We start from the raw sequence: 18999 nt of genomic DNA, 5'->3' as shown, positions 1-18999 counted from the left end.
AGTTACAAACACATTTCATTTGGTGCTTAATGTCCAGTGCCAGCACTGGCCCAACTGTCCCATACTTCAGCAGTACTCTTCTAAGTAATTACACAATGACAGGAAAGGAGGATTCCCTACAGCAAATAATTACTTTGTCTGGGGACTGTTCTCTTAAAATAAAGGAGTTTGTTGGGATACCTCATGAAGTACATCAGTCACACACACCTACCCAGACATGAGACCTGGCAGTTCTTTATTTCAACCCTTGGGCACTTCATTTCTCTTTACACCTTGGAACACATAGCAGACTACAGGCACACTCTCTGCCAGGCTCCAGCATATCAACACAAGAGGTTGAACTTCTGCCACAGCCCCACCTGCCTGGCCCTGTCTAGCTGCTAGAACTGTATTGCCTTCTCCAATTTGCCAGCTGACCTGCTCTGATCATTGATTTCTAAATCATCTCAGTGAAAAGCAGCTGGATTGATGAAGTCATGTCAACAAACTTGATGTGTTCTGGCTGCAGGAATTTTTGGGGAAGCTTGGGGAGAGTTAAACACACAGCTAACATAGCTAAGAGTTAAAGAGGATGTGTGCCTGCCAAGGGCTAGAAACCAAATTCAACATCTATGCTTCACCACCATTACTGTGAACCAAAATCTGGTGTTAGTGCATAATTTGCTAACTTGTCTCGTAAACTGTCTGTCTGCTCTGGTGCTGAGAATAGCACACATCTCCTGCTTACACAGTGAAGTCACTCAGTTACGTGTCTGGCAGCACTGCCTCTGCTTTGTGTTCCTGGTTGGTATGCTGGGACACTGCAGTGTTCTGTTTCATGACGTGTGAATAGCACTATTTGCCACATCAGGCCAATTCCATATTTTGGTAGCACACTGCTATTTCCCACAGTAACCTGACTCCCTCATGTGCTGCACTAGATGCAAGAGGACAGAGACTCAATTCAATATCCTGAGAATAATGAAAAGATCCTGGTTCAGCCTGATGTGCAGGGAAGGACTTTACAAGAAAGCAAAATGCCCATTACCTGTTCACCTACCAGACACTCTGCCAGCAATCAAAACTCAAAATACTCTTTGAGATAGGTACTTTTATAGATGCTTTACACCGACAGACTCTCATAGATAAATTCAAAAAGATACTTGCATAGACACTCTACACATACTCTTCTATTCTTGTCTGAATGGAGTAGTCCTATCAGTAGCATAATTTTTGCCAGAAAGAGAAAACCCTTCAAAAGCCCCTTCCTTTTTTGGACTTAAGAGTGAGAATAAAGTCAGCCATCTGTTAAGACTTAAACTGGGCAGATCAAATACACTTGATTATTCAAGAGACACATTTTGGTTGCATCTTGTGCTTGGTGTAATTTCTATGTCCTGTCTGTAGATCAGACCTGTCCACCTGCACTCCTTCACCAAGAGACTACCTTCATATGCTTGAAATTTTATGTTGGAGAGGCAAACCACTCAGCTGGCTTTGGATGTGTGGATTCAACCAGAAAAGGCACATTAATTTATCTTACACCCCAGTATCCTGTGTAAATGTTCAAAATGCCCAGAGACAGAGATGCAGGTACAAAACAAACAAAGGGAAAAACACAAAGAAAAAGAAAAAAAGAACACTAACCTGGAGAAAAACACATCATTGTTAACAAAGGAGATTTCATCTACTAAGTCCCCCTCCTTCCCACACGAAGCACTCTCTGTTAATCGGAGGCTGACTTGAGGTATTCCATCTGACTGGCCTGCTTGTGGCAATAGGCACATTTGGCTGGATGGCTCCGCTGGGGGTTTGGTCATCTACAGAAGCAAGAAGAGAGAAAATTGAAATGTGAAAAGAAGAAAGGCCAGAACAACCCTTTCACATAATCTGTAACTGAAAGACATTCTGTACCGGTGCACAAACAACAAAGGTGACAAGGTGCAAAACAGTATTACAAAATACATATAAATCAAACACTCAGCTTGATAAAGACTATTTAAAGAAAAATAAAGGTGTGTCTACTGAAAGAGCAGGGACAAGAAAAAAAATAAAAAAAGAAAGTGAAATAAATATTTACTTTCTGTATCACAACAGACAGACTAAAACAGTTTGCATTGAATTTGCTTCCTGACACACCTGGAGAAACAGATGCTAACAGCAATTATTATAGCTCTTCTCAACTCCCTTCCTACCCTTTTTAATGACAATTGATATCAACACGTGCCCTAAGAATGCTTAGGAAAGATGAGCAAGTTTGGAGGTCTGCCCCTCATTTTAACAGCAAACAATGAACCTAACCTTCGTGATTATGTTCAGTTTGCTCTTGAGTTCACTTCTGGTTTTAGCCTTCGCAAGATCCAATGGCTAGGAGTTTTGCAATATTGTTACACATTGATTAAAACTGATTAAACAGTACTTCTATTTTAGGTATGGTGACATAATCTTTCCCTTGGCTTTGAATTACGAGAATTTGCCAGTGACCGTAACTTAACCAACTTTACCATACCAATCCTGACTTTATACTACTACAGCAGAGGTCTCTAATCAGACAGAAAAATATGATTTGCCTCTCATTTTACAGAAGTCATACTCATATGTTTGATAATTTTTGCTGCTTTTCTCTACACCTTTTCACCTACTATGAAGTCTTTTCTAAAATGTAGTCAGAACTGCATATGGCATTATATAGGAAAGCAGATTTAGTGGTGGCTTCTCATGAAACTCTTAACTTCTACTAATTTGCTTTCATGATTGCTTAATTTGGAGCTCATCAGTATACACATTTATATAATCTGTGGGGTTTTGTGGACATAGTTAACACGTAGTGATGGAAACTCAACTAATCAGTTTTTCACCCAATAAAGAGTAAATCAGAAGCCTTCTGAAAGTCCTTGCAGCCTTGCAGCTTTTAGTTTCTCCTGCCTTGAATACTTTTCTATTAGGAGTTTATTAGGTATTTTCTAGGTTATTATGGAAACAGTTAAATAGCACAGATTTCAACAAAGATCCTTAAGGGACTTCTCAGAAAACCTTTCTCCACCTCAAAAGCAATCATATCTTTTTACTGTTTTCTAGTTATTAATCCATAAAAAGCTTTTCCTTCTGATCACAAGACATCTTTGCTTCTTTAGAAACCACTGACATCCCCATTAAAACCTTTTGAAAATTCAAGTGCACTATACTGATTATGCTTATGCATACATTCACAGGCTCTTCTGTAACAATTTTTTCACTAAAGAAATAATGCTGGTGCCTGCTAATGACTTTAATTATCCATTTGTTTTTCAGTTCTGCTGCCTGCTGTAGTTGTTACAGATCTGCTAGACAGTAAATCAGAGTTTCTGAACTCCTTTTCATACCTGGCTTACCCTAAGGGTTTTTTGTAAAATTTATTTTACTTCTGTTTCTAGTACTTCATTCCACTCACAGTTGCTTTCAAATGCTTTGTGCATGTTGAAAAGTTTCATGGGACAGAAGGCTGCTTCTTACTGAGTTTTGTAGAGAATAAAATGAAAACTAAAATATGTATCAGTGCAAAGGGAAATCAGAGAGAGATATTGAGAGAGCTTCCCAGTTTCAGCCTCTGGACTGCTTGCTCTGAGTAAGATCCTGACTTTGCTGACATCAAATGGGCATTTTGCCTGAAGTCAGGATCTCACCTTTGGACCACGGCTGGTTCCAGCAGCATTCTGTTAGCCCATCACCTGCAGCAGCCTCTGGCTGTTGGCACCATGGGAACTGGGCACACAGCACAGTGTCTCCCAGCTGGTACAAAACAGCAGCAGTGCAGTGATTTCAAAGGGGAAAACCATGTCTGTGGGGAGGAGAGGAGACAGGGAGCTATACAATGGCAGTGCTACAGGAGAGAATCACTACAGGAGGCAGCAGGGCCTGGGGTCTGGAGGCACCGAAGAAGAGACCAGAACCCAAATGGCTACAACCTCTTTTCAAGTACATATAGAGAACAATGTCACCCTTCAACGCTTTTTCTCCAGGCTAAACAAGTTCAGCTCAAGAACATATGACCTGCTGCATACTGAGATGCCTGATGTGGTGTGGCGCCTGTCAAAGCAACATTTTGTCCCTGGCAAAATCTAACCACTAAACAAACATACACATCTATAAATCATTGTAAATACATACAAGGCTTCACTTTGGAAGATGATACCAATAAATCCAAGGACAAGCCTAGAGAGTAGGCTTTGGCTGAAGAAAAAAAAAATTTGATTTTTGTTTCCTGAAAGTTTTGTCTCTGGTGAAGCTTAACCTCAAATTGCATTTGATGAACATCAGACTCAGCCTGAAGCAGGTATCTTGTGGGCTGTCACAGCACAGCTACAGTCTGTGGCTACTGAAAGCATGGACTCTGCTAGTCTGTAATTTAAAGTACACCTTCATTCTCAGCCAAATAACAGCAAAATAGCATCAGGTGCTACTGACAATCAAAGGGACAACAAAGATTAATAAAAACAAAAGAAAATACCCAAATAACAGAACCAAAGAACAGAAAACTACAAGGAAAAATTACACTGTACATCCTGCATTTAGCTGTTGAGTTTTGCTGTCTCAAAGTTCAGATGCAAGGAACTGTGTTTGCAGTTGTAATAGTAACTAGACAGTTTTATGACCAGTATAAACATGCATCATGATGGATGTTGAAGAAAGTGCAAGAAAACCTTTCACCTGGAGGCACAAGCTGACCAGCCAAGTGACTTCATCCCACACAATACCAACAAAAAGATTCCTCGTAACTGACTGGCTGCATCATAAGGATGTTTCATCTTGTGAGGTGTCAGAAGCTCCTGGGTTCAAAGATCAAAGATAAATCTGACATATTCTAAATATCTGATGTGGTATGGTGAGTAATCTTTCTCTGTTCTTGAAGAACAGGAGCTGCTCCAGATGAGTCTGGAAAGCTCTGTGCATATGAATCAACATGGTTTGAAGACAGATTCTTAGCAAAGGTCATCCTGCTTTTCTGAGTACCTCACTCATGTTCTCCAGTAGGAAAACAAAAAACTTCCAGTATCTCAAGCTATGCACGAACGTGTTCAAATAATTGGACAATTCATACCCATTTGAGTTACGTAATTATGAAAAGCAGATCTGTTGGAAGAAACTAGCTGTGAGTTTATACTTAAATGTCATCACTGAAAGGATAATAAAGATATTATTAGGATAAGGTAATCCTCAAAAAACCCACAAGGTATTTTAAACATACACAGCACATTTTTTTTCTTTAAAGGTGCATGAACATAGTACTCTTCCAGACAAGAGAAACCTCCCTCAAAAATTTGCTTAATACAAAAATGGAAATCTTACAGTTGTCCAGCAAAGCACAGAGGTCCATATGACTTTTTGAAAGGCTTCATAGTTTGCCACCCTAGTGCTTTTTCAACTTAGAAGTTGTCTATATCAATACAAATATCCTATGGAATAGAAAAAGGTACATTTCTTTGGAAAAACACAGGCATGGCTGAGCAATGCATGGAAATTTGGAATGCTGGTTTCTTTTTCACGCTAGTCTCAATTTGGCTAGCTATCAGCACAAAGCTTTAATGTCAGTCTGTCCACTCATCAGCATTACCTCTGCTTCATGAAGGACTGAGAAAGGGAGAACATTAGCCAGCTGTAATTCACACCTGACAGCTAATCAACCTGACTCAACCAGTTCTGCCCAGTCAAATAACCAGGGAATGAGCCACCTGCCAAAGTCACCCACACTTGGTATTTGCCCACTGAAACCTCTTGAACAAATATATTCCACTCACTCCATTCATACACAGAGCTTACAGCTTTCTGCCAAAGTTAATGGCAATGACAATGACAATTACACCAGGCCTTGTTTGGAGACACAAATTTTGCCAGAGGGTTTAGGTCACTCTGAATTGCTTTAGAGAATCTGGTGGAAATTCCTGCTGAGACAGCAAATCCCTTCAAGTCATTCAGAGCAGACCAAGTATTTATTCTATACTTGTGTTGTTCTCCAAAATTTCATACTGCAGCCAGTTTTCACACAACACCATCTCCACCACCATTTTATTGCAGTAAAGGACTTCTGGGATGAATATGGACAGGATAAATCTCCTGCAGGTGTGAGTACCAGATATATTTCAGGCCCAAATGGCTTTCAAAGGCAGGAATATATGAGTGAGACTTTTCAGTTACATTAATCTCACACTTCTTACATTATTCTCTCACTTTCTCTTCCTATGCTCTTACTGAGGGTGTGATTACGTTACTGGCCATAGCACAGAATTTCTGTGTGTGAGGAAGTGCCAAAATCATGGTTTAAATGCTATGTGGACTACACCAGTAGGGACAAAGAAGGTAGAGAGACTGTGGAACAACATAATCCAAACCAACCTGAATTATCTGCTATTTTTTTCCGTAACAGTAGAGCTGAAGGAAAGGGAAGAACTGCAGATGTTATCTGCTGGACCTTGCAAGGCCTTTGACACAGCCCCCACCACATCCCTCTCTACAAACTGCAGAGACATAGACTTGATGGATGCACTGCTCAGTGGATGAGGATTGGCTGGATGGCTGCATTCAGAGAGGAGTGGTCAAGGGCTCAATGTCCCTGTCAAGACTGGTGACAAGTGGTGTCCCTCAGTACAGTTGTCTTTAGTAGGGCTGCTGTCTTACTTACAGCGGGCTTCTGCCCAAATGCTTCCCCAAAACATAGATTCTATTCAGAAGGTAATGAAATGTAAAAATGTCACTAAAATCCACCTTGATTCATCACTTCACCTACCACCTACAATACTGATTTTAAAACCACAGAGGAATATTACAGTTGTGAAGTTTTTCTCAAATTAAAGATGCCTCATTGTCTCAAATTATTGACACTGGGAGACAAAGATCAATAGTTCTGTAGTTGTTCCAGGTTTAGCAGAGTCAACACATACTTGAAAAATAATTCAGTTACCAACTCTCTTCCACACTCAAAACCAAGCCTGAAATCCTTCCTTGATTAACTGCCATACTGAAACCATAAAGTCACGATAAATGTGGTCATCTTTACAATACGTGCAGCTGCCACTGCCAAATTTGGATTTCTTTTACTCTACTTGTATTTTTAGGCATTGGATGACTAAAACGCCTCCTCTGCACTCTGCTCTTCTCAGATATCAAAGTTATAAATTTGATGCAACCCTAATGTGTATGAAGCTTTAAAGTTCAATGAAATTCTGATGTTTTATGCAAATTCAGATGTCCTAATGAGAGCAAGACTCTTTGGAATCAAAGAGATGAGTATCATCTTCCTTTAAACCACAACCACAGTCCTGCTTGTCCAACTTAATTTCCTTTTATGATGAGGTAACCCATCTAGTTGATCAAGGGAATCCTTTGGATTTCAATAAAGCTTTCAATGCTGTCTCTCACAGTATCCTGGACAAAATGTCCAACATGCAGCTGGATAAATACATCATGAGAAGGGTGAGCAACTGGCTCATGGGTTGGACATAAACAGTTACAGTGACTGGGGTGACATGACTGCTGACTTGTCACTAGTGGGGTTCCACAGGGCCCAATCTTAGGCTCTGTGCTCTTCAACGACTTCATGAATTACTTGGACACAGGACTTTAAGAGATACTAAGTAAGTTTGCAAAGGACCCTAAATTGGGAGGAGCTATTGGGAGGAGCAAGAGAGACCTTGATGAATCAGAGGGCTGGGCAATCACCAGCCATGTGAACTTCCATAAGGCAAAGTGCTGGATTCTGCACGTGGGATGGGGCAACCCTGGATCTACGGACAGACTGGGGAATGAGAGGCTGGAAGGCAGTGCCACGGAACGGGACCTGGGGGTCCTGGTCCATGGCAAGTTGAACATGGGTCAGCCAGTGCCCTGGCAGCCAGGAGGGCCACCTGTGTCCTGGGGGACATCCAGGGTGGTTGGGCACTGGAACAGGCTCCCCAGGGCAGTGGTCACAGCACCAAGCCTGACAGAGCTCAGGAGACAACACCACAGCCTCCATATTTGAGCAAAGCCACAGTGAACAGCAGAACTGATCAAATGCTTGAAAGCAAACAAACACTTTTGCTAACACTGCTCGATTCCAGAGGTAAGGAGCTAGCAAATACTCTCAGAAAACCTATGATACTCAAGCACAGCTATGCAGATATGGCATTTCTTGCTCCAGAAGTAGTTTACTTGTCACTGGCTGTGAATCCAGTAATTCTGTTTCAGTAAACTCTCAAGGTCAAAATCATGTCTCTTATTAAACAAAGCAGATTCAGTGAACCAACTCCAAATTTTCCCTGAAGGCTAAATATTAAAACTGTACACTCCAGAAAGATGTAACCTGAACCCAAAGCTATCCTGTCCTAAAAACATGCAAAATTAAGATATCAACATAGTAATAAGATTATCTTAACCTGTGACTCTTCATGGCACACACACAACAGGAGGTAGTTGAAGTGAACTAGCAACACCTTAAGGCCCTTTTTCTGCAGGAGGTCAGGCACATTTGCCTAAGGGAACCCCTTCAGCCTCCCGCCCCATGCAGCTCTGTCAAATGCTGCAAGCATGCAGTCTGCATTGGATGTAGGCCAAAAAGCAACAAGATGTACTGGCCTCGAGCCAGAAGACACAACCAGCTCCCAGCGATGGCCAACTGCTGCCTGGCATCTGTTTGCCAAAGGAAACATAGTGCAGGGCAATGTTCTGAACTGAAGAGAGCTTTATCCAGGTGGAGAGGAAAGAGTGGGATTGATGTGGACTTTGCAGATCAGGGGTCCTAGGAATCTTAGCAAAAGGCAAGTTGAGGACTTTCTGGTGGATTAAATAGAAAAAAAAAACTTAAAAGCAAAACAAGCATGCATGACTTCACACTGGAGAGATACGACAGTCCATTGTCTTATCATCTCTGTGCAGCAACAAACCTTACGGCCTCTTGAGAAACACAAAAATCCAGTCTTGGTCACAATCCTGAATGTATCCCACAAGGATACTGGAAGTTATTCGCATCCAAATCCTAAAGTTCTGACTACATTGATGGAGCACTGCTCCTCTTGGAGTAACTTCTGCCTTTTGTCCACTTTGGACTCTCTTAGCTTGAACAGATGATGCATTGAGAGGAAGAAGCACAAATATGGCCAGATGATCAAAGTCACAGGAGAAAAGCAGGAGTGAACTTAGAAGGCTGACTATGGTGGCAATTCCTGCTCTCAGCTTCCCACAGGGCAGACTTTCTGCTCATATCTGTATTCACCTGACCATTCAGAACAATAGTGACAGCAAGAAAAATTATGGTAAGTTACTGTAGTTACAATGGGCATTATTTGGTTATTTCAGTATACTCTTAAAATAAATGACACCTCCAGTGAAGGAATCCTGAAGCAAATGCTCTGTAACTCTGCTGTGCTGTTAAAGGGCAAATGTTAATGAGCCAATCAAAAGCCAGAGAACAAAGGTAAGTCAGTACAGTGCCCATTACATTCCTTAATCCTGCTGGCCAACTGTTTGAGGTGTAAACAAGTAAGTGTTTGCCAAAGGATTTCTTCATTAGAAAATGTGAAGCTGTGCCAAAATTCAGAGCTGTTCCACTGAAGTCCATGTAAGTAGGTTGGAAAGTTTAAAACAAGCTGTTAAGAAACCTGTCTTTCTCCATGTATGGTGCTTCTCCTGTTCACAGCATGGCAATGAATTGCACAGTAATGAAAAAATTTGCTGCCTAAAAGACACTGTGGGCACTGGTCTAAACTGTGCTATATCCCATAAAGTGCAGACAGATCCTTCAAGGAAAACAGATTAGTTTTAACTCTGTATTTCTCCCATCATGAATTACCCTATGGCCAACTCATTAAGCAGGGAACCTGAACAACTGAAAAGACAACTGTAAATGCTGACTCCAGCTTCCACTCTTCAATCCCTTTTCCTTCTCAGCAATAAGGAATGCTGTTTACAAACTCTGTAATAAAAGCAGGTTCAGGCCTTAGGAATTTTGAACAGAGGTGGAGTAGCACTCTCATACCAATAAACTGGCACTAAACATGCCCAAGCTCATTTTTACGACTCTCTGAATCAACACTGGGTAATACAGATAAGCTGAGACTCCATTAGAAATTCCACTAGGTCACGTAACAATCCAGCAACAAAAGGACAGGAATGATCCTGTTCTTGGATCATTCACCTCTGAACTAGAAAATGACTTAAAAATACATTCTGTACTCTAACAGAACCTTCAAGATTATCTCATAGGTGTTTTCTATTTCCCATTTTTATGGCACTGTATCTTCATTACAACTACACCTCCAGTTTAAGTACAAGTCATCGCAGACAAATGACTCAAGTGAATCATGTGTGTTAGATCAGATTCTTCTGTCACCAGATAGCAAAAGTTAGAAATCAACATTCCTGCAGTTAATGTAGGACCAGGCTTGCCAATGACTGAATACTATTGACTATGCAATAGTCAGAGAATTCAGGAATCATGCAGTACAATAACTGCTTCTATTGTTGAACAGAGGTGAACAAGGAGAACAGAAGTGCAGAAGTGCATGAACTAAAAGCAGAAAAACCTCTGACAGCACACTATTACTCACTCCATCATGGATTTTGTAACAGCGCATGTAGATTCATGTGCTTCAGTACAGAAATGCATTTAATTTGCACAAAATAATACTTCCAAGAGAGCAGGAGATCCTTATACTGGGAACACAGCAAACAGCACTAGCTAATAACCTATTAAACATTAACCTCCAAAAGTCTGCTAAATGCAGGCTCTAGCAAGAAGTCTTAATTGCACTGGGCAGAATGCACACAAATATATTTTTCTGATTCTCTAAGAAAAGATCTTATTTACAGTTTATTCCAACATTTGCAAATGTCCTGCGCCTTCCCTACTGTCCTTCAATTCATGCTGGTTTTTACAAGGCAAACATTACTATAAGATTATACCACTCCTCCTACAAACTGGCTGGTTTTTTCTAACTGTACAGGACATCTTTATATTAATTAGGACAAGGGGAAGATCTCACCACCATTAACATGAAAGATCCAAACTGAAAGACAAAACCTACTAGGAATATCATGCAGGCCTAATAATCACAATTTCAGGCTGCCCAAGTTTCTAGGCGACTAGGAAAACTTACAAACAAACAAAACCAAAATTTCAAACACAGTTTAAGCTGAGAACCCACTGCTGTCAAGTGTTTTGCTCTTGCATATTAGTTTGTGAAGAACTGGCAGTATGTTTGATTCTACCCTTTAAAATCCAGAAAGTAGAAAAAACACGCTCATTTCCAATAACATGTTGTACTTCAGCAACTAAGTATATTTTGGAATATATTTTGTTTTTCTAAACATCCTGTGAACTTACAGATCAAGAAGTCAAGTCAATTAAGATATTTCTGACCACAGTTAAACTGATACCTAACTCTACTAGCATAGATTAAATAACTGTACATGTTCAGAAATCTGACTCTTGCTCTCAGAATACTCTTTAGTACTGGGATTCAATAAACCTAAATTGTAATTTTCAGATGCAAATTCTTCAAGTCAGACACTTGCATTCCACACAGAGTAGCGAGACTGACAACATTTAGTCAGGTCACACTTGCAAGGACTTAAAGAACACTTGTCTGTCTGCATTTCTGTTAAGGAAGTAAGCAATTACACCAACCTTTGTATTTGCATTGAAAAAAATAACATTATTACATAACTACCTTTTTGCATTTCAGTGCATCTTTGAATTACTGAAGCTTGAGAATTCTTTGAGATTTCTATTTATTCATTTTTAGCATTGCTTGTGAAATTCATGAAACAGTGGAAACAGTGGGATGAAATATGCTGTGCTTTAAAGCCTGATTGCCCTTAAAATCCATGACATGGTTCCTGTACAAGTGGGATAAATTAACTTGGAGCCATAAAATGACTAGCATGGAGAAGTACTACCTGAGCATCACTTTTCTAGAACATTCCAAATCTCCAGAGAATGCTCTAAGAAGTATGGCATATTAGCAATTGCATACTTTCCATTCTCATGTGAAGAAAAAATCTCCAGTGCAGCAGACTGGATACAAAACAAACTTTGTTTTGTTCAACTGTGTGTACTCAACAATCAGTGTTAACTGTTTACACCTGGAAAGTTACCCAAGCCCTGCTTACTGTCAACAGCTGCCAGCAATCACCGCTCCATCTCACATCCCGCAAAACCTGCTCAAACTGGAGTACCTTCTCACGTTGGCATCAAGTCCCACCACAGTTAATAAGAGAAATTCTCTATCAAGAGTACTTGGGCCAAAGTAAATCATCAGCATCTCTACAGGACACTGTCAAATCCAGGTTTTGAATTAAGTTTCTGCAATTATTTTCATGCAAGAATTGACAAGATCACAGAGAAAACCAGAGAACATTTGATTTCCTAACTATGACAGGCAATATTTATTGGCAAATTGTGCAGTCAGAAGTCTATCAGCATAAAGCAAAGCTTTCAGTGATTTCCTACATCTGCAAATGTGGCAAATTCAGAGACCTGCAGCTCCTCCTAACCTTACACTATAATAATAAACTGTACTGGTTCCCTTATCCATTGCCATTATTAAGTATTAATAATTATGTAAGAGGGATTCATACAGCATACTTGCATCTTACACTGTTACCTCTCTTGGATGCAAAGTTCAAAACAGAACAGAACACTATCCTTGGTTTTATCCTTTTCAACAAAATCTTAAATAGGCATAAAAATTGTTATGTTTCAGGCTCAATCAACTCTAGTCATGGAGATACTGACCTGTGCAGTCAATTTAAAGTCTTTTGTATTTGTAACATGCTTCCACACTAACACAAGACTTTAATTGCAACTGATTATGACTGCTTAAGGAAGGATTTAGGAAAAAAAAATAGCTACTAAAAACAATGGTTATACATTGTGCTCTATTTTAATGACAACAATAAATTTATTTGTTGATAATATAATATTCCCAGTTATCTTTGGAACAATCTCATTATTAATGCTGTGCTCATCCTCTCTTTCCTGCTTGATTCAGTAATTAATCTGTTTCTGGTCTCACACACTGTATAATCAGAGGAAACTGGCCTGTGGGTTTCTCAGTTCAAGTTTTAAATGCTTCTAGAAAGCACCAGATCTATTTTTTAGCTGTTAACACATAGAAGACCACTTTAATTAAAATAAATTTGAACTTTTATAAATGTGAACCTTTTTCTTAATTAAAGCACAGCCTAGGGTTTTTTTTTTTTTATGGAAACAAGGAGTCAGAGTCCCTTCTGCAATAAAGAATGTGCTATTCTGACTTCACCAAAATGTCATCCAATTTACTTCATCAAAGTGTTTGGCCTTGTGCCCCAAAAGAGAAAAGCTATTATATGGGATTGCTCACTAACTTCGGGCAGGGGTTTTGACAGAAAAAAATAATTGTTGTCAGCACAGTGATTAGGGTTGCAAATACCAATGGTAATTTTCCATCAGGAAGAAAATCCTCAAGCACCATGGTAGCTTGTAAGGGTCATGGGTGGTGGAAATGTTCTGTTGGACTGCTCACTATGCCAGTTCAAAGCAAAAAAAAGAAAGAAAAAAGCATCAGACAACCTTCAAATGACACTAGTGAAAGCCACGTTTGTAACAAGTAGAAGAAGTCAGTTCTTCACGAGAGAGGAAGCAATTTGTGGCACACTTGCACAGATGATATGTTGGAAGCAAAAAGCTTACACATGTGCAAGAGAGACACAAGACAATTACTCTGGACATCACTAAATACAAAAACCCTATAAAGAGCAGGAAAACTCCTGAGAATAGTCACAAACTGAAAAAATGGAGGAAACACCTTGCTGCCTTATCCTTATCCTCCCTTGTCATCTACTTATGGGCAGTGCTGGAAGCAGCACACTGGGTAAGATGGATCCCCAGTGTGAGACAGCACAGCCACTCTTATGTACAATGAGCAGACATTAAGAGGATTATTCAGTGAATTCCATGCTGCAAATGACTGCAGGAATGATGCATTAGCTGATTGCATGAGGACAGACTGCAACAGCTGACACTTTACTGGGTCAGCAGCTGTACAGCACAGAGGAGGGAATTTCCTGCTCCCTCCACGTAACACTGCAGTGCAGCCTTTGCCTCAGGTAGGTGTCACCAGGGCCACACCTGTGAATGCTCCCAAGGCTACAACAGTGTTGTGCATGGAGCAGTGCAAAAGGAACAGTGGATTTAAGAGTTCCTAGCTCTCCCTTTATTTGATGCCGGAGTGGCAAATGCAGCACCCCCTGCACAAAGTTCCCTGGTGCACAGCAGGGCAGATGTGACATGCAGCAGTGCTGTCAAGGGTGCCAAAGTAGTTACAGTACTGCTCTTCATACAAAATGAAGACAATATGGTCTTCATTTTATTCTTTGCATGGTTTTCCCCTCTGTGACTGTGCAAAATAGCTCACAGGTGATTAAGGCTCCAAAAGACACGCAAGGTATCAAATAATCTGTATTTCTAAGACTAAAATCATGTGGCCAATGGTATGGAGATCTTCAAAGTCATTTTCCAATTCACATGGTCACAGGTATTTTTATGAATGTTAAGTGGATGGAGTAACTGATTTTTATTCAGTTATCAGTTCACAGAGTTGTCATTCAGTTGCACAGATACCTTCAGGAAAAATACAGAAAATAATTACACATGAAGAGTATTTGAAAAAAAAAATCTCTCCTCAATGTATTAGGCATCCCTTCCATTTTGTACCTAGAAAGTGATGAAAACTTCATTGTTAGAAGGGGGAACAATGCCAGTAAATCATACTAAACAAAACTGGTAACAAACATTGAAACATCTAGTGTTTATAAATAAGTTTTTTGCCTTGGTTGCTATTAGCATATAAATACTGGGTCAGTTTCTTTCTGTCTGCTGTTCTGCCTTGCCATCATTTACAGTATACTTTAATAACCACAGTTCAGCAAAGCTGCTTCAGATAGAAGTGAGAGAATCTCAGTGTTTGCAAAAGAAACGTATCGCTGCTTTTCAATATGAAACTAATACCCTTTTCAGTTCAACTTCCATTTCCTTTTGTTCTCCCAAGACTATTTATATATATGACCTTTTACCTGAGACCGTAGCTCTTAATGAACAGCTAAAAGCTACTCTGTTTCACATCAGTACAACCTTAACCTACTGCACTCATTGCCATAAAACACGTACAAAGGTCATGAGTTGTGATACGTAAGCAATAGAGAGATGTGGAAATCCATTATTTTTAGAGAGGACTGCAATATGTGAAAGGAAATGACAAACATAGTAACAATCCCATGATGCACCTCAATGCTACCAACTCCATCTGTGGAATGTCATGGTATTTTCCAGGAGAAAGAATAAAATGTGTCTCTACCCATGCAGAAGGGCTGAATGCTACAAGAAGTTAAACTGGTAGTGCCAAGATCAAACATACTTCCGGAATTTGTAAAAGGTTACAAAGACTTTACTGAGGGAAAATTTTCATTTTCCATGCCCATCCCCACAATCTGCAACTAAAACATCCCTATGTTATCAACACTGTTTCCAGCACAAATCCAAAGTACAGCCCCATACTAGCTACTATGAAGCAAATTAACTCTACCCCAGCCTAAACCAGCACACCATCATATATAAACTGGAAGGGGATTAAGGTGTCAATGATGCACCCCATAAGAAGCTTGCAGCAGAACTTAAGATCAAAAAAACCCCAAACTGAACATTTACAACACAGCACAAGAAGACTTCTCTCTTGCCGGGTTTACCTAACTCTGTGTGTATGTGCACAGATGTGTTCAGTAACAACAGAGCTCACATCCATTCAGGGGAACATTTTCTTCTATTTTTCCGTTTTGAAAACTGGAACCTGATTTATCTATTTACTGTAATATTATTCATAAATGGAAAATGGATGATCTAAAAGAGAGCTGTGACCTAGATATGGGAAAAATCCAGGCTCTCCAGATCTGCATCTCACATTACAGTTGTTTAAATTCAGTCTTGAAAAAGCTAAATTGTATTTTCAGATCTAAAAATCAAAACACTCATAAGGAAAGAAGTTTTTCACAACGGAATTCATGGAATGTTACTTTCAAAAGAAATACCTGATCTGCAGTAAATTAGGGAGTCTTAGTGTCTCTATATTGTTCTAGTTACTCGCGTAAGGTTCTCAGTGCACAAAGAACAGACCCCTTTCTTAACACTGAAACTGAGATGCTCACTGCTGGCAATTAAAGTCAAGTGCTGCTGAGATCTGCTGGACATATCAGATTTTTAAGAGCATACATATCCAGACTTTAGGAGCATCTGGTCCTGCGCATCACATGCTCCTGTTGCTCTCAGACTGCCCTGAGCCCAGTTTATGACAACGAGCTTTGAGGCACTAAAAGTGCTCCAGGCAGAGCAGGGTGCACCAATCAACTTCTGGACAAACTGTGATCTTCACAGTACTCACAGGAGGGGTTTGAAAAAACTCGTAGAATTTATACTGAAGTCAATGAACATTTCACTGCTCTTAATATGAGAAAAGCAATTAATTTAGTGCTGACTCCTTCTGAAGCTCTCACCTTCAGAGTTTACCAGATGAAATTAATGGCAGAGGTCAGCAAGAATTAAATGCCACAGACAGAAAAATCTCTTACACTTCTTTACTTTGGGTCAGTTCTGACTGCCTGCAATGTGTCCTTGTCACAAAGACAACACTGACTGCTGATTTATACAGAAGGGATAATGCTGATCATTTTGTGTAACCTGATTAACTGAGTGACTAATGAAGGAGAAGCAGAATAAACACTGAGGAATCTAAACAGGAGGAACTGAGATTTGTTTTAGCTGAATAATTCTCACCTTCTTGCTAATCTCCTTTTTCCCCCATGGGTACAGCAATGATGCTCAGCAACAGCTGGCTACTGGAGAAGCTCACATGCTTATTTTACTGTAGCCTGTTTCTTGGTGCTGACTTTGATGACTCCCTTTTGAAATATAATGATGTACTGCCTGAGATGGACTGCTTCCAAGTGCTAAATCACAAAGTCATACCCCTCCAAAAAAAAAAAAATCACCAAAATCCCCACAACAAAACAAACAAACAACAACAAAAACCTCAAATAAACCCAAATCAATAACAGACAATGAATGAAAAACATTTCAAATAAAACAAGTGCAAGTACAGAGCAGGAGATACACATATGGATCTTATTTTCCCTACATTTTAGCTATGTGGAATTACCATAGGACAATGATAGTACCAATAAGTATTTGTTTCAAGAAAAAACTGTGAGAGAGCAAAAGCAAAATTCTTAAGCACCTCAACTACAAAATTTGTCAGCTATATTCAAACAATTTACAGTATACTAGAAGTACAGACAGCAGGAGGGAAAGAGACATTTGTTATGCACCTGTCTTTCCTTTGTATGTCCTGAATCTTGGCAAATTTCTTCTCATAATGTGTTAAAATTAAAACATGGCTGGAGAAATTCTAGCAAAAGAAGTATCAGCATAATAATTTATTACAGAGTTTAGCATTAGCATATTTGTGTAAATATTCAGGACTGCATTTAGCAACACCACAAGTGACAGATTTATAGTCCTGTAAATGCTTCAGTGAATTTCAAGAGCAGAAACATTCTGGTTTAATAATACATACACAGGGTTGTCAAAGCCAGCAGAGCTAGAAGCACTGGAAAGCCATTTCAGAATTACACAAGGAATTGTTCAGAGGTTTTTTTTACTTGCCTTTCTGAATCACAACCTAAACATAACCGTCCTTCTCATTCCAGACTGAATTTCCTATAGGTGAAGGGTTTGAAGGCTTATAAACTTTCCCCTACAAATCTCATATTGCTCATTTCCCGTCAGCTCACATCTTAAAATGTCATTCCGGCTGAATCACTATTAAACATGCCCATCTGCTTGCTGGTGGACAACTGCAAAGTGACTTCTAGCTGAAGAAACACTAAACAAAAAAATGGAGACAGACTTCCACAGGTGCTGATTCTCCTCACGCACCTTCCACCCGTCTTCACATCTCCCACGTGAACCCACTCCTACTCTTGGCGGCTCTTTAGTCTATGCAGGAGCAAACTGGCATGACTTGCCCAAATAAGGGGACGCTGCAGAAAATGGAAGTGTTTATTCAGATCTTCAGAAAGGATTTCCAATTATTCGTTCCTGCTGTCTCCTGATGGGAAAGAATTAATCCAGTACTGAAAGCTGACCATTAACACAATGCTAAAATGGTCCCAGACATGAAAGAAGAATACAGGAAACTATCTCGACCCCGCAGGCTTAGCCAGGGCAGTGTAACATGGATTAGAAACGGATGCCTTTTTTCTTGACGTAAATGAGGGGCTGCTCCTGTGTCTGCTGAGTGTCTAACCCTGAGGTGACAGGGAAAGGGACTTATTTAGAGGGAGCCCATTAGTTGTGGAGTTGGTGGCTTCACAGAAGTTTCTCCCAGACCTTTTCAAGGGATTAAAACCTCATGCTATAGCTGAGGAAGGGAAAGAAGCACCTGTAAGTGAAGATCTAGCTTTGCTCATGGCGTGAAATCAGCTGAAACATTGTGGCTTTCAGTGGAGGTGGAGCTTTAAACTTAGCTGCAGAGGGACCAGTCAAACCAAGATAGAGAACTTTGTGACAATCTTACCTTTCCTACCTCTCCTCAGGGACAAAAGGTTCAAATCTTACCTCAGTATGAATGATCTGCTCAGAGTGTTCAGTGGGAAGGAGCAAGCATTCCACTTTACGCTAAGTTAGCTGGAGCACTCTCCTTGACAAAACAAAAATGCACTTCAGGGTCTTGCCTGCCTGGGACGGGAACTGCACACTTAGCACACACCAAGCACCCAGAGGTGCAGCCACACCTGCAGCAGGGGACTGCCTGCACGTCAGAAATCTCAGAGCAGGCTTGCACAATGCTGTGTGTGCACTTGTGCTGCCATTTGAAGTGCAAAAATCTACTCCGTCAACTCATCCTCCCCACTGAAGTGGCAGCTCTGGCTAGAAGACTGGAAACAAACAGGATAAAAATGCAGGAAGGTAATTGCATCTAA

At 40.2% G+C, this 18999-nt stretch overlaps 1 protein-coding gene across 9 annotated transcripts in view; it reads right to left on the bottom strand.

Moving 5' to 3' along the window:
- FAM13A (family with sequence similarity 13 member A) overlaps nucleotides 1-18999 on the bottom strand; it is a 143043-nt gene that overhangs the window by 67803 nt on the left and 56241 nt on the right. For all 9 annotated transcript variants that reach the window (XM_068187603.1, XM_068187597.1, XM_068187599.1 and 6 more), the window contains one exon: nucleotides 1627-1799. In XM_068187603.1, coding sequence (XP_068043704.1) covers nucleotides 1627-1799 — 173 coding nt within the window. The remainder of the gene's footprint in view (nucleotides 1-1626; nucleotides 1800-18999) is intronic.

The sequence above is a fragment of the Anomalospiza imberbis genome, chromosome 4 (assembly GCF_031753505.1).
Source record: "Anomalospiza imberbis isolate Cuckoo-Finch-1a 21T00152 chromosome 4, ASM3175350v1, whole genome shotgun sequence".
Taxonomy (NCBI): Eukaryota; Metazoa; Chordata; class Aves; order Passeriformes; family Viduidae; genus Anomalospiza; species Anomalospiza imberbis.
Note: the sequence above shows the minus strand (reverse complement) of the source record. Positions and strands in the feature narration are given on the sequence as shown.